We start from the raw sequence: 27388 nt of genomic DNA on the forward strand, positions 1-27388 counted from the left end.
AATCAATCCTGCAGAAAAAAAATTGGAATATTTACCAAACCTGATAGCTTATCAGCTAGAGAATGGGGACTTGACAGATCTAGTACTATGGATTCAAAGATTGTGCCATAATACTTCTAAAGTTCCTGTAACCCAGTGAAGGTAAATTTCAAGAAAAGATATTTAGGACGTGTCTTCAGTTCCAAGTCACACATGTGCCAAATGCACTTCGTCCTGTAACAGAGCTGTGACTGGGCCCAGTGTCAGGTCGTGCCTCTCTCAGGTTGTTTCACACCAGTATCCTCAACCTACTTAATGTGTGAAGGCATTCCTTCACCTCTGCAGCCAGGGAGCACACAACAGCCTTTATGGCTCTTCAGGCTCATGCAAAGCCCAGATATTTTCAGGCTTTCTGTGGCTGATAATCTTTCCTCTGTCAACACCAACTTCTGTTTTCCCTTGCTGACACAGAAATGGAATCCGATACCAATTCTCTTCTCCCGTTTTTATTCAAAGAACCGTGATTCTTCATAAAAAGCAAGAATCATCTATTTTCATGATTCCTAAAAAAAAAGCTAGTACTACTCCAAAATACGGTGTTGCCCCAGATTTTGTCCCTGAAAGACCCTTCCCCATCTCTGCATGTGTGCTGTTCTCCAGGGTCTCTTGTCCCATTACACATTGCAGCGCCGCCTGCCCCTCCACAGGCTACGTCTTCCAAAGGCTTCCAGTGTTATCCATACCCCAGTCCCTACCACGACAGAGATGCCAGCCGACAGACTAGATGTCAAACATCTTCCTCCTAACATTTGTTTATGTAATGATGAGATACTTAGCCTGGATGCCAAGATGGCCTCTGGAAAAGTAAAACTGTTTATTCCTTGAGTGCACAATTGAGCATCTGTGAATAATGTAAAAAGCTGTGTTTACTCTTAGAACAAGAAAGTGTTTGAGTAAAGAATTACTCATAACTGCAGTGAGAGAGTCCAACCTGGAGTAACTAGCAACTTTTGCTTCCATAAATGCTTATTTTGTTGTGTTATTGAGAACACAAATAAGTGTTTGAGTGTACTTACTCTTATGGCAAACCAACTTGCAAGGTGTAAGGCAGGAAAAATTTTGTTCATAGCACTATTTTTGTGCTTTAAAACCACACAACTACAGCATTTGCCAAGGATCACATGTTTATGTATTTAAACACTTCAGTATCTATGACTTGATTTACATATTTGACAATAACTTACCTGTATTATTTGTAAGGAGTGAAAAATCAACACATTAACATTTCTGAGATTCCAATATCCATAGAGAATTTCAATAACATTATTCCTATTTATAACACTGCGTCTGACTACTACTTTCCTTGTGTCTAGAAAGAAAGAAAACAAAGGCTTGTGTGTCATGCCCAGAAAGTTAACAGATTAATGCAAAACCAGATTTTGGCAAAAAACAGACAAAGAAAGAAGTTTCTCAAATCAGAATTCTCTATGAAGATGATCTTAGTCCATAACCCTTATTACACTTCCTGTAGTGTCTGCAATCTGTTTGCACCTGAGATGTCACCTCAGGTGTCTCAAATCACTTAGGAACTTTGGTCCTGCAAGGAAAAACTTCAGAGAATGGTACAGTGCTGTCTTAGTGTGATACATAGCTCAGCACCAAGTGTGTCTTTAAACTCTGTGAAGGTGAAGACAATCACATTTAATGTGGTACCTACTTGTAGGGTTTGTACTCTCTGTGCCCTGATACAGGCTGGGACCGCAGCTGTGTCATTAACCAGTGCTTTGTAAGAGATGAGGTGAAAACACTGTATTTCTGTACAATCATAAAGCAGGATCAAAATGGTGCTATAGTGTAAGAGGGGCATGTGGTGTGTGTGTGAAGAGTACATGGGGATATTCTGAGCTGGGCAAAGTAAACCACCCTAAGTCATATTTCTTCGACATGTTTTGTGATTATGATAGTTAAGTGATTTTAGTGCTCGAAAGCTGTGGGTTCCAAAGAAGCAAAACATGCATCTCTAATATCTTCATGTTTACCTTAATTTAGTGCATTTTTATTGTTCATACTTTGTATCAAAAGAAAACCCTACTGAAAGGAAACTATCACAGCAGATAGCATTGAAATTCAAAGAGAAGGTTTCATAAGGGCCCTGTCAGCAAACACTGTGTTGGAGATGCATGAAATTACAATCCTGAAAATGACTTTACAATGCGGGGAGGGAATAGAGAGAAGTTTAAGTAGCGAAAATTGTTTATTCCATTGTTCTTTCTCTGGGCAGACATCAATAAAAGAATAATGCTAGAAGCTACAGGGACTTGTATAAGATTAAATTACCTTAATTGGGGTTAATTGACTAGGAATGATGAAACTCAAATTAGAAACAATGTAAGTTATATTCAGATATAATTGCAGAAAGGAAGTACGACTTGCCAACAAGGATAGCAAACAGTACTACATATCAATAAACCATATTAGAGGTGGAACAGCTGTGTTTACGATCTAGGTTGCAAGGCTAATGGCTTTTTTTTAATGACAGCTATTGTCTCTTCCATTTCATAAGACTAAGAATTAGGACTATTTGCACATTTTCGTGTGCCACACTACAAAACTTAATGTTCAAGAGAATGATCCTAGTTCTAACTGCCCTTGACTTTCATGGCACCCACTGGTGGGTGCACTTTTTTGGTGCACATGGCTGTGCTGGGTATTGTGCAACAGACACCTACGTGAGGTGAAGACCTGGAAGCCAGTGCTGGAGGCTCTCTGCATGCTTAGCAGGATACCTGCAGGTTACCTTGCCAGCAGGAACTGGTGAGGTCTGATGGGTTGGGCAGGAGCTCAAGGGATTTTTTAAACATCAATAGTTTTTATTTCTCCTTGTGAATTCTTTAAATAAGTTCCACTGTGGAAAAAATTAGTATGATTCATAGGGTCACACCTTTGATACTTCTAGGCAATCAGTGGACACTATGAAAAGGTGAAGTGTTTCCCCTGAATATACACTAGCTGAAATATGACTCAGTCCCTTACAGTGCTCCACGGCAGGCTGGTCTGCTGGAGATCAAAAGCACTTCGGTTACAATGGTTTAATTTGTTCATTGAAAATATCTCTTCTGCAAAAGGGTAATGAATGTGGGATATCATCAAATGAGAATTTCTCACAGAATTTAAATGACCAAAAACTTTGTTTTTCTCCTTTTGGTAAACTATGTATGCTGGGAATTATGCATTAGAATAGTTTAACGCTAATACTATGTTGACTCAAGACATGTCTACCAGTTTGAATTATATATTTTTTACTTTGGCTAGGAATTTAGTTATATTTTATAGAAGTACACTGTGGCTTCTATTTCACTCAGGTTTTGAATCTTGCAAATATCTAGTCTGTCTTTTGTTATATTTATCAATTTATTTGTTATCATTAGGACTAGACCTAACACTTTTTATTCTGATTTGCAATTAACATAATATTTATCACTTATCTACTAACAAGTGTTTGTTCATACAGTGCTTTATAGTTTCAAAGTATTACATGATAGCTCACTATTAACAGAATTTAAAAAAAAATCCTGTAAAACAAAGTGGTTTATAAAACAAGCACAAATGAACAGACATCAAACTGATGCATAGTACAGTGGTTAGTGCTTTAGTATAACTGAACGCATGGGGAAAACTTCAGATGGTAAAAATTGCCCCAGGTAGGAAATGTCAAGGCACAACTCTTGTCAAGGCAACTCTATTTACTCTTAGCTGCTGTAGGTTCCATGTCTATGTCCAGGTCTGACAGAGCACAGTAGAAGAGCATCTGAACATATTTTGTTGTTGTAGCTGTAATACATAGCAAGAAAGTGTAAGACAAAGTTATATTAGACAAATAGATGGGTTTTGAGGATTTGAAAGCACTACACAAATATTAGGAAAATCTTAAAACATCTTAATCAATTGGATTAAGAACATGTTATAAATAGATAAAGACAAAAGGAGCTCAATAATTAAACAGAAAGTCTTGCTTAATCAGACTTTCATCAACAATTTCATTGAATTGTCAAATTGATACATGAGTTCAAACTGAATAAAAATATTAAAGCTTTGTTTTTCAAGAATGCCTGGATTTTGGGAGTGGAAACTACCCTTCAGCTTAATAATTCATTGTTTAATAATTTACTGAAATGCATGGACTCCTCTGACTCAGATTTTCCTTTCCTTGCACAGAAAGTGAAGCAACAGTGTCCTAGTATTTCTGCCTTCTGGAGTATTGAACTGCATACATTTAGTCTTCACAATCCTACATAGCTTTTATTGAGCCAACATATTGAAATGGCTCAACACCATAAGTACTAGATGACCATTTTCTTTCCATACACTGGACTGTCTTGTACAGGTATGCATAGGTTTGTTTTCAGGACCACGTGATGAAGCAAATGGTCTCAGACATGCCGTATAGAAAAGCATAGCAAAATTTCATAAAGAAAAAGGATTCTAGGAAAAATTATTCTTTCTTTCTTCTGATGAAGCATTCAAGATTTTGGCACACTGACTAGGACAAGATGATGTTGCTTACCAGAGAGCCACTGTAGACATTTAGGTCGTTTTTCAACTGGCAGATAGACTCCCAAATAATATGCAGGAATGCCTGAGAGGGCAATACCAACACCAATAAGGGAATTGATTGTGTCACTGTAGAGAGGAACTATGACCAGGAAAAGGGAACATAAACAGTATACTATAGGGAAGAAGAGGTTAAGCTGTGGAGACAAAAAAACCCCAACATTTATTAAAAGGTGAAGTAAATACTCTATTGTAAAAATATCAGGCTTTGAAGATTATAATTAGACATACCAATAACAAAAATATAGTTATTGACTATATGACTACTATGTACTGAACCTTTTGACTGCCATACTGTCAGTACAATTTGATAGCTTCTGCATATTCTGCTGCGAGCCTCTTTTTTGGTACACACCTGGGTATCTGACCATCTTGTTGTTTTCAGGCCTGCCCAAGCTCAATTCCATTCCAGTGAGTAAGAGAAAAATCTTTGAAAGCAGTACTTTAAAACTGAGCAGTAATGGGTAGTTTTCCCTCCAACTTCACTGGCAAATTTTTAACTATAATTTTGATTGATTGTGAACTAACTCAGCTAGACTTTCAATTACCAAGTTGATGCTACAGAACTAATGGAATAATTGACAACCATTTTACCTGGCCTCTTAACACATATCATGACACAAATAAGGAAAGTTGCAATAATCTCTTTATGGATTTTTTTTTCAGTAAAGTATTTTTCAGTGGCTTTAGTAATGAGCCTTCTCAAGAGTCTAGGAGTTAATATTTTAATACTGGCTGAAACTCCTGAGAGTTTACTGGTATAAATTCTTCTTTTTCCTTATAAAGGTTAAAAATGTAAGTTGGTGCAAACCAACTGCTACATTTCAGAAAAGAAAAAAGTGTATGCAGAGTTGTGACACTGACTAAGCTGGCAAATGCTGATAGGAATTAAACAGTCATTATCTCTAATCTGACTGTAATGCTTGCTTTAGTCAGTAGCAAAACTGCTGGTAAAGCAAGATTTAATCTTTATCTTCCACATATTTTGGGACAGAGTTTGGAAATGAAGTGTGAACATGCTTCAGGAGAATGTGGTCTGCTGGAAAGTTTTCTAGCAGTAGGTTCTTAAGATATTTTATGCCTTTGTTTGAACCATGTGTTCATGGATGTTACACTTAAAAAGAGAAAAATGTGTTGGTAAAAATGGTGCAGGAGGTTAGGAAGAGGGAGTGACAGGGAAAAAATGTTTAGATTGGGTGTTAATTTGAATTTCTCATCATTTTTACTGCATCATTGCAGAGTTGAAATGCAGGTCATGGAGCCAACAAAGCACAGTGAAATAGGAATCAGTGCATGGGTTTTTATGCCTGTGGGAAGCTGTGTGTTTCCATCCGTGCTTCCTGGAAAATCTCTGTATTAAAACTAGAAACAAGTTTTAGGCACGCTTTGTTTCTGTGCAGTCTCTCTCCAAACTGATAGCCAGACACTCTTCTACAGTCAATCATTAAACTTAATTTTACTGTCTATGATCACTTTGTAGTGGGAGGGAACAAACAAAATATATTTGATTATTCAAGCTTTTGAACTTCTGCATGAACAGAATTTGGGGCATTTATGGAGTCTGGAGGGCTTCTGATTAATTTTTTAGGTCATGTAAGTTTGATCAGAGTGATAACCTCTTGGGAGACCCCATCACTAGCTCTTCTGAGGTCTACTGTAAACAATACAAAAGGGGATTGTTCCAGGATGGGCTAAAAACCCCGGGCAGTTATTTATTCTTTATTTATCTTGAAATAAAGTTAGTTATGAGGTTGAATGAAAGGAAAAAGAAATGGTAAATATCATTTCAACCTCACAGCAAAAGTACCAGAACAGATGTTCTTGTGGAAACTCAAGTGGGTTTTGTTCCTTTGTTTCTTATCTTGTATGTTGAAAGGATTTCTATGGCTGATAAATAGTCTATATCATAACTGGTAATATTATGGTTGTATTAATGATCACATAAACGTATGCATTAGCTAGCTTTTAGGGCTTTTTTCTTTTCTTTTTTACTTACTTTAATAGGCCGTGGTCTACGTGGCTGAGTGTATCTCAAATATATTAGTCCTGCAATAGACAGACCCACAAAGAGCCAGTAGTTGAAGCAGTAGTAATTAATGAGGAGGAAAACATCTTCCACAAGAAGATAAAGCAAAGTCATTAAGCCCTAGAAATAATAAAAACAAAGACTTTTAAAATGTGAAAATAAAGACATGTCTTGTAAAATAAAGAGGTAGTAAAATTATAAAACAGCCTGTTTCCAACATATTTGTCTGGATTTAGGAGATCAGGTCCTTGAAAGAATGGTGCATTTAAAACTCTGAGAAATCAGCAAATCTGCTGTGTGAAACAAGCTGGTGTCTCTTCCTTAAACATAGCAGCGAGACCACCACATTTGGCTGAAGAGGTGTTGGGTTTGTGAAATTATGTTTCAGCACCCACAGGAAACCCTTCTAGGAAGGCCAGATGAGGAGCCCCAGACTCTTTTATGCTATGGAGAAGACTGCTAAGAAGCTTCCTATAGGCAGTGTCTTACTCTGTTGTTCTGTTTAGCTTCAGTTTGAAAGCAAACTTTTAATTTAGCTTCACTGTTGGAGCTCATCACAGTCCACTCATACAATGAGACCATTAAAGTAAAATCTGTGGTATGCAGATATAATACACTGCCTAAACCACCAGGAATTTAATGTCTGTTTTAGCAGATGAGCAGAAAAAAATTCCACTGTGAGGGAGAATGGTGGTGTAGTAAGGGAGTATAGCTCATCTTACTGGTGCAAACAGAATCCCTCTGAGAAGAGTATTCATAATGAGATTATAACTTTTAGTAGATTATGTGATGTCAAACAGGACTGGTATGATAACCTATTCATAAACCATATGCCACACAGGGCAACAGAAGACACCAAATAAAATACATGATCAAATAAACAGCAATGAAATGTTTTTGAATGATTCCACCTTCTTTGTGCATATCCTCCCCCTTATTTTAATCTGTTAGATTTATGGATTATTTATTAAAATCATTTGCACTAATTCTATACCTTATGGTTCTTCAATTTTGTGTCACAAGATTAATTTGTATAATGACAGCAGGAAAAATTCAATACGGCTATAGGCATCCAACAGTAGGAATTTAATTTTAAGTACTTTATCACTCTTTCTATAACTAGAGTCCTAGAAAATTAGCCTAAAGCAGGGTATGAGAGATGTTTCTGCCATGTTCCTCTCCAGTGACACTCCGAAAACTCACATAAAGGCTTAAACAATTCCGGAATATACCATTACATATTTAGCCTTTCTCTGTTTTCTAAGTAATGCTATTGTACTTACTCCTCATTAATCTTGTTTAGAGAGCATATGTATGTGAATCAAGACATTTTCTTTCCACTGAAAAAAACCCCACCAGGCAAAATGACACCACCATGCTCAATGAGTTTTAGAAATTGTAGGCATTTGAGGAAAATATCTTCTGTGCAGGAGAGGCTGAGGAGAAACACTGGGCAGAGGTGGGGTGTTACACATCCCCTTGGTCTGAGCCCCCAGGTGCCCCGGCCAGGCACAGGGCCAAGCTGTCACTTACATTGAAGAGAAGAGCAGGGACTGGTGTGAAGCACTTTACGTGAATCAAGCTCAGACTGTCAGGGAGGTGTCCTTCCCTGGCTCCAACATAAAAAAGCCTAAAGAAAAAGAATAAGAAAACTCAAGACAAGGAACAGCTTGTTGCTTTCTGACAAAGGCAGCAGTAATTCTTTTATTAGTCTGTTGTGAATGCTGCTCTCATCTCAAGCGACTTTAGTTTATCAGTTGCTGCTGATCATGAGAAGACACATCATATTGTAACAATCCTTCCATCATAAATTAACAACTCGACATGGTAAAAGAGAACTGTGCCGCTTTTACAATGCAGTAGTAAAGAATGCAGATTAGTAATAAATGATTCCTTTTCAATTATTTAAAATAAATCTTATATTTCATACCTAGATGCTGCAATTATTGATGAGTTTAAGCCACTATAGCAAGACATGGCCACTGCTATAGGAATTATCCACTTAGCATAACTAAGGGTTTCACCGCCAAATGTCTGTCACAGAAAAAGAAAATAATAATGAGGCCCATTACATTACACATATGGACAATCCTGAGAAACTCTCATGAGAACACACCAGCCCAAATACAGTGTCATAGCCCATGTTTTCTTATGACACCTGATACTGACTTGGGAAATTAGAATTTGGAAAAACTGATCAGTATCAAAATAAAAATGGCAGATACATTAAAAAAAGATTTTAAAAGAAATAATTTCTAAGCCTAGATCAAGTCAATGAGATAACAGAAGAAGAAGATTTATTCATTTTAATGTATTCTGACAAATACTTACTGTAGTAATCCATGAGTTATAACTGTTCTTTTGTATAAAATATTGATAAGGTTTTAAAAAGCATTTCACTGCACATTTTTGTGTTGAAAATATTGCTGTGATCCTGCAGCATTAAACATCACACACTGTATAACAGAATGATAGCAAAAACTCTGAGTTTTTAAACCACCCAGACTTTCCATAGCTATTCCTCTGTCTAGCCCTGGCAAAAGCATCTTCTACAATTAAGTACTGTTAGGAGCAGGATTTACAGATTTAAAAGAGTAGATTTACTGGATATATTCTTTATATGCACCTTCTAATATACTGGTACTCTTACAAGAAAAAAAATTTTAAAACGAAGGAATAAACCTCAGCATGGAAATATTACAATTGTTTTGCCAACAATTTGCTACCTGAGATTTTTCTGCAGTGTCATCCATACAGTAACTTTTAATTATTTTATACAACTTACCACAGCCACTGCATCACTTGTGAGGAGAGCTGACATGTCCAACACTACATAGTATGCTATATTAGTCAACAAGTAAATAATAGTCACAATAGGCATTGAAATTGCAATAGAAAGAGGTAGATTCCTGCAAAAGAAAAATGGCAAAATTATTTCATGTTCTTTAAATAAGGAATATTTAAATAGAAGATTGTTCCCAAATTCAAACATTTGTGAATGCATACCTCTATCACTTTTTGTAATACATCATTTTGTAATCATAGGGTTACAAAATAATGTGCAGCCATGTGTGGAACAATTCCATAATCAGCTTAGTTGGCTGCTTATGGGTCTGTCACAAATTTTAGAGAAAAAAAGGTACATTTATACCTGTAAATTTTATATACTGTCTTTTATATGAAGCAATTTAAGAGAGCATTTAAGCAAAGAGATTTAAATGCACACTTAGACATTTTCTTGATCATAACTTTTTTTTCCCTGACTCATAACCTATGCATGTCCAAAGACAAGGTAGACTATATCAATCTGAGTAGGTGAGGCACACAACTCCCATAGGGTTGACATCCCTACAGAAGGGAGGAGATGATATTTCCAGTGCTACTGTGGACTTTTTTATTTTTTAGTTAACCTTTCATCTTAAGCAAAGTTAAACATTTTGCCAATAAACAGTAATGCTGAAGATCACATGATAAAACAGTCATAAACCTGACACGATCTTACTCTACTGGTGGCACAACCAGTCCTGGAAAATAAAATGGTTGTTCTGTCTGACCGAAAAGAAGTAGGGAATTTTAGAGGGCTAGATGGACCCACACTTTTCCCTGCTTTCAGCAGGGATTTGTAGTCCTCCTTTAAATATTTGAGTCTGAAGTACAAGGTATAGAATACATATATGCAGACAAGTAACTGACTAGTGTGATGCAATTGATGACTAAGGACAATAATCAGAAAGAGTTCTCATACTTACTTCTTCATTTGAAAAGAAAAAGGTTTTTGCAGAGAAAATAGTTTGACTAATTTCCAATCAGAAACAAATACAGAGCGTCTTGTCCTGCCACCACCTTTCTCACCATGACACTTCAGCGATTCAAAGGAAAAGCACATGTTTACCTCTCAGGATTCTGCATTTCCTCGGTGACATAGTTGAGTGTGTCCCATCCTGAGTAGGAGAAGAGGGCAGAGTAGAGAGCCAGTGCGATCATCCCTGGGTTTGTTGCTGAGCCCTCGAATGGAGCTCTCAGGTTTTCTGTTTCTCCTGTACAAACGGCAGGTGCCAATTGCCTGTTATATTTCAAGGATTACAATATATAAGGACATTACACTAAAATTCTCAGCTAACCAAAAGGAAATAAAACTTGCATCCAGGTTTCATTATTATTTCTAAAAGTGCGCAGCTTATATTTTCACTTGACAGGTAGGAGAGTTCCAGTCAGACATTCAGACAGCTACACTTGTACAGGGAGACAGCAGAAGATGTTCTCTCATGTTTGTTATTTAGATGTGACTTGTGTAATTCTACCAGAATTCATGGCGTCCTCGTATCCTGGCATCGCTGTCTAGACTACCGAAGGAGGGAGCCATACTGAGGTCATGTTATGCCCTGTCAGCTAGGCAGAGGCACTTGAGAAATCCAATTTCAGTTCCTGAATCTGTCTCATATTTCTTCCTCACATCTGTGCTTTTGTTTTCATCAGATGAACTAGTGGCCACTGGAGGGGGAACTCCTGGAGGTATAGTTCTCAGGGGGATACTCTGACCCACAAAAATGTTCCCCAAAATTAAGAGAGGAGACTTGAAAAATCTTTCTTTTCAAAATTCTCCTCTAGTTTAGCTCAATAGGTTGAGAGAACAACCTGCAGAATGCTGAAAAACAGATGAAATGTTAATGAAACTGTGTGAGCCGTCACTGTGATTCTGGAAAGGGGAAGAAAGGCCTTACTGAGTTTGCAGAAGGAAAGTCAACTATCTAATATAAATGGAAGTGGGTTAAGTATTAAGGAAGAAAGAAACATGCTGAAACCTCTATTAGGGAAGAAAGTAAGGTCTTTGTTGTAAAATGAAACAACTTCACCCTGTGGTTAAACTAAGGGGTTTATAGATACCACAAAAGCAATTCCGTCTTTGAAGCGTGGTAACTACCAGGAGATTGTTTGAACCGAGGAAAGTGAAGCTACGAGATGTACACACTCTTTGGGGAAAAAAATGGTGGGAAGGAAAAAAATGAAAATTCAAAAGGACCAAGAAAAGCTTTTTTTACTAAAGACAGCTCATATACAAAATCAGATACATTCACAGAGTTTTAAAACAAGAAGTGCATCTGAGGACATCAGAAGAAATACATCAGGCCTAAAATGTCATGACTGTTCTTTTCATTAAAACAGCTGCTGAGTTTAAAAGAGTGCACTGACCCGATCACAGCTTCCTCCAGAAGCCTACATCATTCCTCCTCCCAGTACTTTCTGTATTTCAGTGCTTGGTTCTGCTTAAAGAAAGCAGAGACGAGACCTTTGCTACCAGTAAAAGCCCTCCGCATTTTGTGTTCCTCACAATGTTTTGCCTCCTTCTTTACCCTCACTGACCCTACAAAGCAACACAAAGGACCTGATGTGGATTATGCAGATGCACGAGCAGAGGGAATGGTCCCTGAGTCAAACCGTGTTGGGGCAGCCGCATGCCAGTGAGTGAGCTGGGAGTTTTGAAGGAGGCTGTTTGGAAGCATGAGTAAATTTGTGACTGTGGGGATAGGGCAAAGCTTCTATAGGGGTCACATCATGGACTCACACCTTTGTAAAACTGCAGCAGCTTCATGAGGGCAACTACTCTTTCATGTAACTGTGGCCCTTAAGCAATGCTTTTCCTCTGCATCTTCACATTCCTGCCCTTAGGACTGGGTTCATTTGTTCAGCTTTCTTTAGACTTGAACAAACCAGTGACAACTGACATGCACAGATAATGGCTAAACAAAAAAGCTCTCTTAAAGTCTGATGTAGCTTTGCAGAGTAGCAGTATTAGGACTGCAGCCAAAGAAAGGAAAACTTTCCAGCAAACACGGAAAAGCAAGCATGCTCATTAGGTTTTATAAACTAGTTTCAGCAGGAGAAAAAGACAATTCCTAGACTGAAAAAGTCAACTGTCTTTATTTTAACTGAATAAAGATACAGTGGCTGTTTAGGAATTTCATGGGGAAGGAAAATGAAGAAGCCTTAGTAACTAAACAACAGAGCTAGAGTTGGAAGAGATTTCACTGTACCAGAGACCCAAATTAATAAAATAAAATCTATTGCCATATGTAAAGATTAGAGGTAGCATTGGAATAAACCAGCCTCCTGCTTTTCAGTATATTCGGTTCAGTCCAGTTACTGCTGTTACAGGGTGGCTCATCTGTCCTGTGATGTCTTACGGTACTGCAGTGATTCATAGGACCACAGTATTACAGTCTTTTCCCTTGTTTCTAGGATCAGGGACGCCCTCCCACCAGTGAAGGAAAGGACGAGTTCCTCCCTCCCGGATGATCTCCCCTTGCAGGGCGCTGCGGCAGCTCTCTGCCCCAGGCAGGGCCGGGAGAGCAGGGTGCGAAGGACGCCCCGGGAATTTCTGCTGTCATAGGACAAGCAGCAATGCTGGCTTTTAGCAAGCATGAGTCAGAGACACCAGGGCTGACTTTTAAACTAGTTAGCACTGAACTGATGTTAATTCAGCTGCTATTTTCAGTTCAGCCTGAGCAACACACAACTTGGTGTGTGTTAGTTTGCCACACTAAGGGTAGAAGAATAATAAAGCCCCCATTGCTTAACAAGCCATAAAATCCCTCTAATCTACTTCTGGCAGACAGTTTTTTCCAGAGGAAATAACATTTCATATGTAAGTCTTAAGGAGTCTGATCTTCCTGCACACATTCTGAAACTCATAAATGGTTCATTTTTAAGAATTTAAGCATATGGAAAATACTCTTACCTTTACCAATTTTGTAAATGCCAACAGATATCACCAAGATAAGAGCCATAACTTTTGCATATGTGAAAATATCTTGTACACGGGTTCCCCATTTCACATTAACACAGTTAATAAATGTTAAGGAACCTGTAGAGAAAAAAAACATGTATGAGAGGAGCACTGATATTTTACATCACATAAAGCACATTTCAAATATATCTTTCCAGATACCACCACTCATTCAAGAAACAAAACAGAATAAAATGTCACCATTTCAGGACCACCTAGATTTATTAGAATAGTTGAAAGACCTGATTTAAAATTTACACAATAGCTTTTTGGAGAATACTCTTTTCATGACAGTAGGTAAGAGAAAACATATCAGATTTTGAATTTTAGAATTAACACCTGCTCCCATTAAATAATCTTTAAATTTTATTAAAGCCAGCAGAGTTGCTCACATGTAGAAGATGAGATTTCTCTGAATCTTTTATTTACTCTGAAGTTTTTCCTGAAATTCTGCTTGCTGATTTGAGCTCTAGTTTACGTACAGAGTAAGGGCAGCTTCTGCACCAAAAAGTTTGGATGTGGTTGATGAGATACTGAGTTGAGCCTGGCCAGCGTGCTGTTACCCTGTGCCCATGGCTTCGGAGCTGTGCCACTCATGCCATGACCCCAAGATTACAGAAGTAATTACTCCTCAACCCTCAATTTTGACAGAATCTAATAGCACTAACGAAGCAGTGTGGTTGTGGAGAGCCGGTGGGACCAACTAATTCTCCTCTCCTCCCGCCGTACGCTTTGTGTCCGGTTTTGTCGCAGAAGTCAAACCCCGACGGGCGGGTAAAGCGCTGTGAGGAGCGGCTGCCGCTCGGCTGGCGGCAGGCCCAGGCGGGGGCCGGGCTGCCTGCCCACCTCCTCTCGCTCTGGCGCACACACACATGGCATCACGGGCACCTCACCTCTCTTGCAACTCTGTAATTCAAAGCAGAGGTAGACGGGGAAAGGAAGGGGCATGCATTGGTACCAGGTACGAAGCCCAACTGCTGGAGAAGACAGCAGGCCAGATGCGGCGTGGGCGGGCCAGAGTACTCTCAAGCATGGATCAGAATGGGCTATTTCTTCTCTAGTAGTCTTGCTGGCCTTTCCTTTTGTTTCTTTAACCTGTCTATAACCTACACTTCAGTTTTGAAATGAAGAAAAAGGGATTGTAATGCTTAAAATCAAAACCATTTAGAAACCTTTCCCTATAGTAAGGAAATTAACATCCAACCACAGATGCTCACAGAACTCCTTGCCTTCATTATCACAAGCAACTCTGCATATTTGTCAGTGTCATGTCAGTGTCAAGGTAATAACAGACCTATTTACAGAAATGAGACATGATTTGCCCCCATTATTTCCTATTAATATATTGATGTTGTTCAAAGGGGACAGAACTTTATTTTTATTCTGGTATTAAAAAAACCCCAAGAGTTTATATAATGATTTTTCATGCCTAATATCAGGTTTGAATATAATTTTAAACTTGTCTGTAAATACTGACTTCTGTAAACCTTGCTCTAGTAAAGGTGACATATACATTGAAATAAGATTTTATGCTCTATATTTTAAAAATCTCCTTAGTAGAAATTAACCTATTTAAGAAATATACCTATTTCTTAAAAGTACTTATATTTAAGTTCTTATATTAAGTTCTTATATTTAAGAAATATACCTATTTCTTAAAAGTACAGTGGTATATAACAGTAACTTATAATTATAGGTCTATGTCTTGAAAATTAGAAAGTAAGTGTTAACTAAAGATTTTAATACTGAACATTTAGGAATTATTTGTGATTCTATGAAGCGCTATTTGAAACACTGCAAATTATATGTTTACTGCACGTATATGACACATAACTTTTATCATGTGCTGAAGAGTGTAATTGAATTCAAGGCAACAGGACCTTGTCATGGAATTACCAGTAAATTATAGTAAATATCTATATTTAAATAAGTTCTCTCCACTATGTCGGTGGAGTGCCAATTAAATCCATGCTCCCAAGCCTTATCAGAATTTTTCAAGCTAGGAATAAATCTGCTATCTGACACTGCTAAATTGCATATCACAGTTAATATAATACACTATAATTTTCCCGGCAATCTGGGCTGTTACTCAAAATGTTAAACCTAGTCAGTGGTGAGGCAACTAATTTGCTGTATGAGAAAGCAGCAGTTGCCATCCACACCTTGGGCTGTGTCAGCTCAGAAACCAGAGGTTCTAGAGCACACAGCTGATACACATGAAGTCTACAGCAAGAATAACTGAGAAAATGAAGACTTAAAGAAACATCAGCACTTGAAGACTCCACTTAAGTGTTAGGATTTCATAAGGTGCACCTAGAACACCAGGGAAAGAAACTTCGATGTAATAAATAACTGCTTTCCTCTGCAAGTGGAGAATTTCACCTGACAGTCTTTTGGAATAGGGTTAGTTGCCTTTTAGACTGCTGAGTGGTCATGAAGGTCTCAAGTTCTTCCATGAAGACTTTTTCAGAAATGAACTTCCTTTGCACCACAATGGTAAGAATCAGGGTGACAGAGAAGACACCTGCTCAGAATTGTCAGTATACATTATATTATCTTAAGTTAAAATTACTTATCCTTTTGGAAGCTTTTGTTGAGTTGTACAATTTAAGCTGTTTTCAAAAGATCATGCTATAGTACAGCCTAAAAGGAACACATATTCCATCTTGACAAATCCACATATATAAGGAAAAGAATTTGAGTGTAATTCATCTACTGGAGGATAGATTTGTAATGCTTACCCCTGTGGTCACCTGAGACATACAGTCATAACAAAGTCAACTCTGCGGAGTGTCTGATTACAGTACACATTTTTTCTAGAGACAAAACTCGTATTAGGCAGAATATTTTTAATTCTGTATGAATCTTAAGATTTTTGCTAATTTTTTTGTGATTTGAAAAAAGTAGGGGAGAGAGGACATGGACCAAATGTGGGCTGAGAATTAGGTCTCTCTCTATATATCTCTATACATATATCTCCATAGAGATATACATTTTCCCCAGCCAAGTTGTTGTAATTCTTCTCTCCCCTCTAATAATCTTAGCTCCAAATAAAATCAATCTGAATAGAAGATTATTAGTTCCTAAGATCATGTTTTAGAGAGGCAGTAATTATTTTCATGAAGGTGAAAGAATAGAAATTCAGAAAAATCCTCTGGGCACCTACAATTATACTTCTTCTAGGAACCCAACTTTACTTACAAATACAAGCAGCTGCAATCAACCTGACTGCATCATACGGCGGCTCACAATGAGGAAACATTGGTTGAACAATATAGTTAGCAAACGTGATTGCTATCACTGCCTGGGTTGTTGGTTCGATAATGAGCAAGGAAGACCACAGTCTGATGAAGGCCACAAAGGCACCAAATGCTTCCAGGATATAGGCATAACTGCCTCCAGATTTAACAATGGATGTTCCCAGTTCAGCATAACACAAAGCTCCAAACAGTGAAAACATCCCACCAAGTGCCCAGATGACTAGAGAGAGTCCATAGGAAGCACTGTACATTAAAACACCTCTGGGTGATACAAATATCCCAGAGCCAATCATATTCCCTACAATTAAAGAAACTCCATTTAGTAGTGTGATTTCTTTTTTCATTTGCATTTTTTCACTTGTGTCTGCCATGTTGTCCATTTCTGCTTTTCCATTCTTAGACTTGGATTTTTTATTGCAGCATACTCGCCAGGGGGCTGGCATCTTCAGTTATCAATACCTGAAAACAAGAGGAGAGAACATCTTTTGTAATGCACATGGCATCAGAGACACAGATAAAATAATTTGCATACAAGGCATAAATGGTACAAAGAGTAATTATTTTGCCTGTTTTCATCTTGCAGTCCAGGACCCACATACTAGTGGATTCTCTTAACTGTCACTGTTCCATACCTTTTCAATGGATAAATGTGAGGTCACTGTCTTTGGTTAAAGATTCTGAATTTTTCATGAACTCTGAGTTAACTTTTGTTCTTTATCTTGAATTGTAATTCTACGTTATATTAATGAAGTTAAAGTAGGAAAGAAAGAGACACTGTACCCCTGGAAACCTGTTCTAATACAGCTGGAGTGTCACACACCGGTATACCTCTCCCTAAATTTTGCTCTTATCCTGGGAAGAACTTTACTTCATTATTATTTGTTTCATCAAATCACCTCCATCTGAAAGTTACCTGCTGAGGAACACAAGTGAAAAAGATACTCAAGACCTCCAGCCTCAGGAGGTTAATGCTAACGTGAGGATAAAGAAAAGAGCTTTAGTTGTTCCTAGAGATGAGATTGGTGCTGCAGTGAATAATGCAGCATGTTTAGTTATTAACCTCACTTGGATTCTGGGTAGATGCCACTGGCATGGATCAGGATCTAGTTTTGAACACCCCGTTCCTGGAATGATTTTGTATAAGGGAGTCCAACAAAACATGACTTTAAAAGCTTCCCACTGTGGTGCATACAGGGCAGGATCCAAGTACTCTGGGAGCTGGGAAAAACAACATGACTACGTAGTTGCATCAGTAAATCAGCCTTGCGCACACATCGCACCCCTCTGGGGCTGAGGTCCTCAGGGATGGGGAAGAGAAATGGAACAACTGGGGTCTTAGCAGCTGTTTCAAATCTTTGGTCCTGCTGACTCATAACGATGCTTACTTAGAACAATGGATTTTTTTTTTGGTGCCTGTCTCAAATGAAATTTTTTTCTCCTTCCCTTCCCCCTCCACACACACTCTAAAACACTTCCAAAGAAAAGTTCCTCAAAATCTTAAGAGCTAAAGCCAAGTTCTCTGATTAGAACAAAGCTCCTCCATGTGACATTGGACAAAATAATTTGATCATAAATTTATGTTGTTAAAACGTGGGTCAATGGCCAGTTTAAAACAAACAATCTGCTCTCCCCAAACTTCCTGAAAGGTTTGCTTTCTTTTGTAAATTATATCTGTTTTATCAACTCTGAATAATTTATAATTATATGTGCCCTTTTCCAGCTTTTTTTGGTGCAACTCGGTTTCCTAGTTGATCAAATAACTAATGAGGCATGGTAAGGATTAAAGATTAAGGGATCTCAATCTCTCTTTAAAGATTAAATGCTTTTCTCATCCCAGTGGAACTTTCTCTAACTGCAGGAGCACTGTGGGAACACTGAAGTAAAGTTAAATATTAATTTTCATCACAGGTGTTCAAGAGTGGCTGCTGAGTCTCCCACCTTTTCCTGACCTCCTCTTCACACACAGGTGACTCCTCTTACTTCTTACATTGTTCCCTTAAGAATAAAAAAGTCACCTTGGTCTGAGGGGATGAATTTCAGTCATCCAATACATCAGTCATGTATCTCCCTTAAAATTGCTGATAACCATTTCCAGTTTCATAACGTTAACACATTTTTTTTTGCTTGTGTAAAATAAAGGAAGGAAAAGAAGTCACACCATCCCCTACCCCTCCCAAAATATGAGCTAATACTTCCAGAACCTCCTGATTCTCTTTCTGTTTTCCATGGCTATGTGAAATGTTGTCAGAAACCCCCTCCCATGATCGCAACTGTCCAGAGAGCCCATCAGGACAGCAGCATGTTAGAAATTTGGGCAGAACTCTGTATTAATACTACTTTGAGAGCAGAGCTGGTTTAAAATTACCTTGTGCTTTTTGTGCCTGATCTGAGAATTTTTTTCCTTTTTTAAATGTAGGTCATTCAGAGCTCTGGCTCTGAGCCAAAATACGCAAATGTTTGAATGAGTACAGCTCAAAGGGAGTAAAAATTTAAAATGCAGCTGTTCATGAGGTGATATGAATGCAGAGCTATGCAAGTAGTGATCAAGACCAACAGCTACCTGCTTTCCTGAAATTAAGTTTCACTGATAAAGGAGATAAAGTTATTTTCCTGTAAAGTAGAATACATAATGCAACTGATACGTTGTCACCGGTACAAGCAACTAGTGTATGTGATATCAAACTTGAACTTTGATGACTAGTATGGATGACCTGGTAGCTAAAGGGAATTTGAGCTTTTAAACTGGCAATCCTGCTTGAGTCTAGTAGAATTTCTACAATCTGTAGCTTTCATGAGAGCACAAAGGTAAAGATTAAATAATTTTCTTATGTAACACATTGTTTTGCATATTTTTTTTTCTTCTCTCTTGTGCTAACAAAAGATTATTTCAGATCTCTAAAAATGTGTAACCAGAGCTGTGTAGGGAAATATTTCTTTCAGAAATAAGTGACTGTGGATGAAACAATTTTGAAAGAAAAACAATTAGAGGAAGAAACAGTTCAAACTTCTGTACTTTGAGAGATGTCAGATGCTAATCTTTGAGAGATTAGCAAAATATAACCAGACCCTGAATTGAGTCCATGAATAGGTACAGCCTGAGAATCATAGGATAAGATGTTCTGTTTCCATAAACAAGATATGTAACTTCACCGTAGTTCAGTTACCCTTGTTTATATCAGCTGAAAATATGCAAGAAAGTAGCATTTTGAGAACAAAATCTTTTAAACATCTTCTGCCTGTCCCCTCGCCACTCCCACAAGCCAAAAGCAATAATCCCACTAGCTTTGACAGTGTACAGATTTCATTCAGTGGGGTCACAATGTTGAAGCTGTTCTGGATGTCTTTATTCAGGACTAGGTCTTCCTTAAATAAACAAGGTTTGACTGAGGCTGGGCTCACGCTAGTTCTCAGCAAAGCCTCCATGCTATTAAGAAATTTAGTGGAATATAGGAAATAGTCTCCTGTACAGATCTTCCTGTATAATTGCAAAAGAAGAATTTTTTGTAAAACATGTAAAGAATTTACTACTGTTACAGTCCAGATAGTGATGAAAAGAATTGGAGGATATGCCCAATATCTGTTGCCATGGTCTAACCCTTTCCCTCATTTATAGCTTCTGCTATTTCGTTCCTACTGAACATAGTCCTGCTCTCCTGTCACCACTGTCACTTCATTGCCATGCTACCATCTCCCCTTTCTGGGACCATCACTGCTGCTTCTGCCTCTAATTGGTATGCCAAAAAGCTTAAACTAAGAAACCTAGCTGTTCAAGCATGGCTCTGTTTTCTGTCGCTTGGACATCTCTGTAGGTCACATTTTGAGAGTGCACATAGTCTGAGTGATATCCAGTACAAGCTAAGGTCTGGGAGGGCTGACATGCTGGGAACAACTAACAAGCAGTGGGGTGGTCATTTTCAGTTGGAAAATCCTGTATTATAATAGGTAATGAATCCTTATGGTGAATCCTCTAGCAGAGAGGAATTCAGAGTGACTTCCTGAGAATGGAAAGATTTAATTTATGCAGTAATTAAAAAAGGGAGGTTCTCTGCATTCTGTCATTCTGCTTTAGCATGGTTGAGTATTTAAAGGGTAACCCTATTGCAATAATAAAACTTTATGGCATCAAAATATAAGTATAGGTTTTTTAGTTGCATATGAAGTCTGAAGAGCAAGACATAAAAGCTTCCTGACATGAAGGAAGGTCTTTGCTCACTTGGTCCCCATGGACTGTGACAAGAAGAAAGAGATATTGCTCTCTGGAAATCAGAGATTCAGACAGGCATCAACATGCGGATGTGCCTTGAAGGCTGCAGCAGGCTAAATGAAACAGTTGCAAATATTTGCCTGTGCCCTGTGACCTCTACTACAGAACTACAGAACCGTGTTTTTGTGCAGGTCCTGCTCTTCCTTAGGGGCTCTCTCAACAAATGGAGGAAAATTTTCCTCTCAGAGAAACAAGCAGAATGCCTTGAGAGCACAGACAGGCATAATGGTCCTAAATCTATTGAAATCTTATGTTTACCTCCCAGCTGTATGCATGAAGAGCAACAGAAAGGAACTTGTAGACCAACACATGAGAAGTTAAAAAAAAAAAAAAAAAAACATAGCACCATATACAGGTAATTCTTAATAGCTCATTTTTTAGTCAAGTCACTGCCTGAAGTCACACAGGAAAGTCAAGGAAGAAGGGACAGCTTAATAGTAGTTGTAAACCAGAGCTGAACTCAAAGACAGTTCTTCCATAAATTAGTGCAGGATGGGTTTGGCAGGGTAGGATTTTCTCAGACACTTCCCATTCTCCAGGGATGTACAGTCTCATGAGTGATTGCCTGCTTCTTGAGGAGGTAATTAACCTTTGTTAAATGATTAAACAAGGCTTGGTGAGAGGTTATAGAAATGTGACATCTTATGAACAGGTCTGGAGACTTCAGAGTGACCTAGTTGCCTCTGTTTGTTAGGACATTTTGAAATTCTCAGTTTTTAGTTCAAATAATCCTAGTAAGTAAACCAGATCTCTCTCAGAGACCAAATATTGTTCCCTTCAGAAGATTCCCTTGGAAACTGAGGGAATTTAGAAAGTCATATCCTATCAAATGTGTTGGAACATGCTGAATATCAAATTTACTCCTTAATATTATATCAGATAATTTTATGGACTTTCTTTAGGTGACTGTTGTCCACTGCCACATAATTTCTCAATAATGAAAGTCTTCTGTGCCATCAATGAACATAGTGAAGTCAAATCAGGCAATAAAACCAATAAAACATCAATATTTTCTAGTTTCAGTTAGAAAAGTAGCAACATTAATGATGACATTCAAACCCAAAATCTATTATATTATAATTATGTTTGTATTAGAAATCAATATATGTGTAGAAAGCCATTTTAAAAGTCATGAACAATCTCTTATCTTCTCCAAGTACACTCTGGGTTATTTTCTCCTATGTGTAACAGATTGACCAAAAATTAAAAAAAAAAAAAAACCAACCATATACAATTATATTAATAGCTATTGGAACATGAAATCAGATGAGCTAGCAGTTTTCAACATGACCAGAAATGCGTAGATCAAACTTCAAATCACTGTTGCTGAGCATGAGCATCAACTGGTCTTGAATGGAGTATTCATGGTAGATTACACTGTTGAACATTTCCCAGTGAGAGAAGAGATCAAGCAAAGAAAATAGGATTATGCATTATGAAGGAATAGCATAAAATAAAACACTCTTGGCAATAATAATAAAAAACCCACAAAAAAAACCAAAAAAAAAAATCCACTTTGATCTCCTCTGATGAAAACATATCCCTCTCTGTATGATATGAGCATATCTTCTTTTGGTTTTTAAATTTTATGTTTATAAAAATATTCAGTGAATTAATGTTTCACATGCTTCAATCACATTACTCTGATTTTCCCATAGGAGGGACTTGCTCCACCCCCAGGACTCCATTCCCAGCCCAAATCAAATCACAGGGGATATTTGAGAGAGAAGCTACTGTAGTTCCAAACTAAGAAAGCTATTAAAAAGAGAAGGTAGCAGCTTACCAAAGGGTAGGTGATATGCTTGCTTCCTTTAAGAAAAAGGCTACTGTAATTGAATAGTGACTCTCTAGCTGCTGCTCTCAATAAGCATACATCTGTTTCACCAGGATGGGTAAGTTAACATTAATATGAATAGCCTCTTTTCTCACTCTCTGTTTAGCCTTGCCTTTAGCTGCTGTTTTTATTACAGTAGCATGAATACTAAAATCAATGAGAGCTTTCAAGAAAAATCTCAGATTCTCCTGGAATGTGATTTCTCCAAACGACCTCAACTGAGGTCATTTGCAGGCAGAAGTAGACAGCTTAAATATCAGCTGTTTTCTATTCCTTAGAAAGTTGTGATAGAAATAAGACAAATGGAAGGTTGGGAAAAAAAAAAATCCTTTATTTATGTGTCACTGAAACCAAGAACAGCACCTTCCCTGATGTTAATGTGAAACAAATTTGGTCTAATTCCTTCTTGTTAATTTAGAAAGACCCAATGAGACTTTTTACTAACACTGTACATGAAAATATTTATTCTTGTGGCATAACTTACCAAAACAGAGGGACTTCCAGAGTGGGGAGACTAGCAAAAAGTGGCAGTTAACTGAAAATCATAAGTATTATTTAATTTCAAGCAGCCTAATGTTTTCCTGTTTACTTTTAAAAATGTCTTTTCTTTTAAATTTAATCTACTCATTGTTAAATATTTATCAACTCAGTTATTTTTCTTAACCAGAGAATTAAGTATCTGTGGCTTGTCTAATAATTTATGATATGATGCATGATACACAAAGCAGGCTGATCTAGTTGTAATTAAATAAGTGTTTTTTTTGTTTTTTTTTTTAAAAAGAGATAAAAAAATAAAAAAAGAAATTACTTACCCAATGTATTCAGCTTTGTCTTCTGAAACAATATGTTGCCCTGCCTATGAAGTATTTTTGGAAAGCCAGTGTGGCATACAGCACAATATCTACCGAAACATGGAAACATCCAGAAAACAAAGTCTTCTGGGTAGAGCAAAAAGTTAATGAATGCAAGAGCACTAATCTGGGATTTTTGTTTTCCAGGAACAACAAGGCCAATAGTAAGGGCAAAAATTTGTACTCACGTGTCAAAGGGCATCTGGAAGGAGCTGATCCAGCAGGTCAAGTGTCTTAAGTTAGTGGATTGAGTTGAGGCACCAGATAATAGGACTTCATCAGAATGGGCTACTAACCCACACAGGGAAGTGAAATAATTGAATTCAAACACAGATATCCCTCCAATCAGCCTCAGTAATCCAACTGGAAAGCAAGGATAATTGCATCATGTTGCACGTTCCATACTGTAACACATACTGACCCACAGGAATAATAAAAACAACGCAAAACTTTCTATCGTAAGTCAGTGCTCCTCCTATTTCTTCCTTTTAAAGTAACATCTTGTAAAAACATGCTTTCTGTGATACATTGAAACAGGTCTACAGTTAATGTTTACACAGAAATGGCTGTGCCTTTTTAAAACATTATTCAAAGCAGGTATATAACAAGTATTTTGAACAAACAGCTCCAAGTTGCTTTATTTTTATCTCTGAAGGACGGTTATTTATCCCTGAGAGCTCTCTAAGTCTGCCTGAAATGATTGCACAATTTCAGCTGCCTGCAAGTCTGTTGTTATGCACATTATAATATATCAAGAAATGTTTTGGCAACAGAATTGTTTTGCAAGGATGTTGTTCTCTGCTGGAAAATCAGAGAGGCTGAGTGCCATGTTCCTTAATCAGGGACTCTGTCATCTTTAAATCCTTTTCTTCTGTCAGGGCAGTGTTAACAAACTATAGCCTAAAAACCAGAGTATACATTTTCAAGAATGCATGATAACTTTCACTCTGAAATTTGAACTTGAATTTGTCCTGCTTCTGGTTTGGGGCACCAAACTGTTTTATTGATTGTGTGCTATGCTGAGGGACTCTGTTATCAGACATTTGCCCTCTCTTAGAGCTAGAGAGCACCTTTATTTTGTTCATATATCCCCCTCCTGAGCCAACTTCAGCCTTTTGTTTTAATTCTGTAAAGGCTACATGTTGGAACATTAAATAAAACATTTTCTTCATTAACGCTTCCCATATTACTATTGGTCTGACCCTGATAGTTATGTCCTACTTGACATTTCCCACATATTTACAGTAACAGCACATAAATCAGCACTGAGCAATCCTAGAGCATGCAGCGTGCATGAAAAACATTTCTTTCTTGAACATTTATTCTGTGAACACAAAATCTAGTTCCTTTGCAAAAGAAGATTAACTTATTTGCGTTTTAAGTAAGCAGAATGGATAATGTGAAGAAGTGAATGTGACTTCCTTTATATTTTTCTCATTCATTTTTACAGTCTTGCAGAATTTGACACACTTTCGCAGTGAGGATTATCTTGTGCCAATTTACTGTTCATAGCAATTATTCTGTGTGTTATAGCTACACATACACACATTTGCTTATGGAACAGCTGAGTGAGGTACACTTGCCTGAATAAGCCTGTGACATTTGCTGGTTTCTTACCTACACTTCCATTACTGCTCAGGAAGACTTTTCATACTCTGCACTGGAAAGAGTACTTCAATTATTTCCAGAGCCCTCTTCTTTCATACCATTGCCCAGATGCAGCTATCAGTTCAGCTGTACCTATGCCAAGTCCTCTGCTTCTTCCTGTTATTACCTCTGCCCTCTGCGTCGGAGTGCTCAGCCAACACAGGCTCCTGCAGTCCTCGTCTACAACAGATGCACTTACAATTAACCCTGATTGAAAAAACACTGTCAAACACCCTCTGCCATTACCTGCAAGTGTCTGAATGACAAAGTCCACCGTTTATGTCATCTTGGTAAAATCAGATCTTTACTTACTTTCCCATGAAGTTGATGCAGGACAATACATAGCAGACATATCAGGTCAAGGAACCTCTACCAACCCTGTTGACTCAAGGTATGGGAGCAGAACTTGAGGATCAACCACTTCCAGGTACCTGAGGATCAGTGACTACTAAGTGACGAGGTGCTAAAATGGCCTATGAATCTAATGGTAACAAGTGCAAAATAATATGCACAGTTCTATGTTCTTATTTTTCCCCATGTACATGTAAAAAGATGTTTTTATGTGTACATTTTGAAAGACTTTCAATGAGCTGTTATGACCCAGAGAAAAGCTTTTATTGTCAGTGCTCAGAAATAACAGCAGCATTCCTCTTTGGAGTGAAAAGGCAGAAAAATCGATTAGAAACTGCTGTGAAGAATTGAGGAATGAACAAAATACTGTTGTGTATTGGAAGGTGTGTAGAGGGAAAACAAGCAGCTTTTCAATCTTCCTGGGTGTGTTCAATCCTTTTTCTCGCAGAGCAGGGTCCCACCTCCACATGTCTGGCATGACTGTAGCAGACACCCCAGACTTGGGCTTCCTGACAAAGAAGTTGTACATGAGCTGCATGACTATGCCTGACTGTCCTCGTTGGCTCCAAACTTGCTGCCACAGTCAAAAACGGTGATGAGTGTTCCAGTTACACAGAAACTTGGTTCCTCTTTCATAGTACTGGAGCTAAACAACAGAAGAAGCGGCAGACTGACATATTGGCTCATATGCCTGTTACCTCCACGCACCCTTCACACACCTTGTGTGGATCAGGCACACTGTCTCCACCTCCCTTTCCCTAAGCCTACCCCAAAGCTTTATCCTTACCCCTTCTTCTGTATCCCTCAAGTCCTGAGTGTGACTTCCCCCTCCTCTATTTCACTCCTGAGGAAATCTGCATGTTTAACATGTTGGAGAGGGCAGGTTTATGGGTTCTACTCCCTCACTGAGAGAGGCTCAGGGTCCAAGGAAAGGAGAGGGAGATAAGACTGATTTCTTCAATTGAGTGGCCTCAGAGTTTACTTGAAGGGCTGGGATTTGGCTAGAACAAAACTTGTAGCCTTACAGATGCCTGTGTATACAGGACTGGGGGTAGAAAATTACTTTTCTTGCAGCTGCGCCACCTCTGGGTGATGGCACATGAAGAGTGGCAGCCCACAGTGATTGCAGCAGTGTGACAGCACCGCTCCTGAATGTGACTCTGTAGGCCAGATTTATCATTAGTATTATTAACTGACCCCAATTTAGTTCCCTACTCACAGGCAAGAGGCAGCAGGGAGACTTCAAAAAGCAACAGGATGCCCTTTTCCCTCAGCCAGGTGCCCTACCAATGTGCCCTCATCTTTTATGTCCAACATTTCTTCTCCACTTTGAAGAGACTGGAGGGTGGGCAACTACACCCAGAATGGCTTTGGAATCTGCCCCACTCATTCCCGAGGGTTCCTCCATCCACACGGCTTCTGGGGAACAGCAGTTCATGGGGTGCCGGCAGAAAAGCTGCAGCAGGCACTCAGGCAGGGCTGCAGAACATGTCAGAGGCAAGTGGGTGCGAAGGTGCAGTGGCAGCACTGAGAAGGAACAACAGCACAAATCACAAATTCACATCAATCTACCAGCCTGTACAAGTATCATCACATACTGTGCGCAGCACACAGAGATGGGAAGCATGGCATCTGTACTGTGCTCGAGTTCTGTTTACTCTAAGGCAGAAGCTGCTTTCAATAAATTGGGAAATAGGCAGAAAGTGCGGATCCCCACACATGAGACATCAGATGCCACCTGGCAGGCTAAGGCTTTTTACACATAGCAGGACTGCTTTTAC

At 38.3% G+C, this 27388-nt stretch overlaps 1 protein-coding gene across 2 annotated transcripts; it reads right to left on the reverse strand.

Moving 5' to 3' along the window:
- Positions 1 to 1145: 1145 nt before the first annotated feature.
- LOC104361360 (Y+L amino acid transporter 2) lies at positions 1146 to 24427 on the reverse strand. Of its 2 annotated transcripts, none has more exons than XM_033005899.2 (10): positions 23798 to 24427; positions 16602 to 17119; positions 13353 to 13478; positions 10509 to 10653; positions 9402 to 9525; positions 8547 to 8650; positions 8150 to 8246; positions 6587 to 6736; positions 4544 to 4727; positions 1146 to 3810 (listed from the first exon to the last, which is right to left on the reverse strand). In XM_033005899.2, the coding sequence occupies exons 2-10, from the start codon at positions 17101 to 17103 to the stop codon at positions 3719 to 3721; spliced, it is 1524 nt and encodes a 507-aa protein (XP_032861790.1). In that variant the 5' UTR covers positions 17104 to 17119; positions 23798 to 24427; the 3' UTR covers positions 1146 to 3718. The 2 variants fall into 2 exon arrangements, with proteins under 2 accessions (XP_032861790.1, XP_042642206.1); XM_042786272.1 differs by lacking the exon at positions 23798 to 24427 and adding an exon at positions 23571 to 23763.
- Between the last annotated feature and the right edge of the window lie 2961 nt (positions 24428 to 27388).

The sequence above is a fragment of the Tyto alba genome, unplaced genomic scaffold (assembly GCF_018691265.1).
Source record: "Tyto alba isolate M040663 unplaced genomic scaffold, T.alba_DEE_v4.0 Super-Scaffold_9, whole genome shotgun sequence".
Lineage (NCBI taxonomy): Eukaryota > Metazoa > Chordata > Aves > Strigiformes > Tytonidae > Tyto > Tyto alba.

Coding starts and splice junctions, on each gene's coding strand:
- LOC104361360 (XM_033005899.2), bottom strand. CDS start 17,103: ATGCCAGCCCCCTGGCGAGTATGCTGCAATAAAAAATCCAAGTCTAAG. Junction 8,247..8,546: donor TCAATAATTGCAGCATCTAG/GTATGAAATATA, acceptor CTTTTTCTTTAG/GCTTTTTTATGTTGGAGCCA. Junction 6,737..8,149: donor TCCCTGCTCTTCTCTTCAAT/GTAAGTGACAGC, acceptor TATTATTTCTAG/GGCTTAATGACTTTGCTTTA.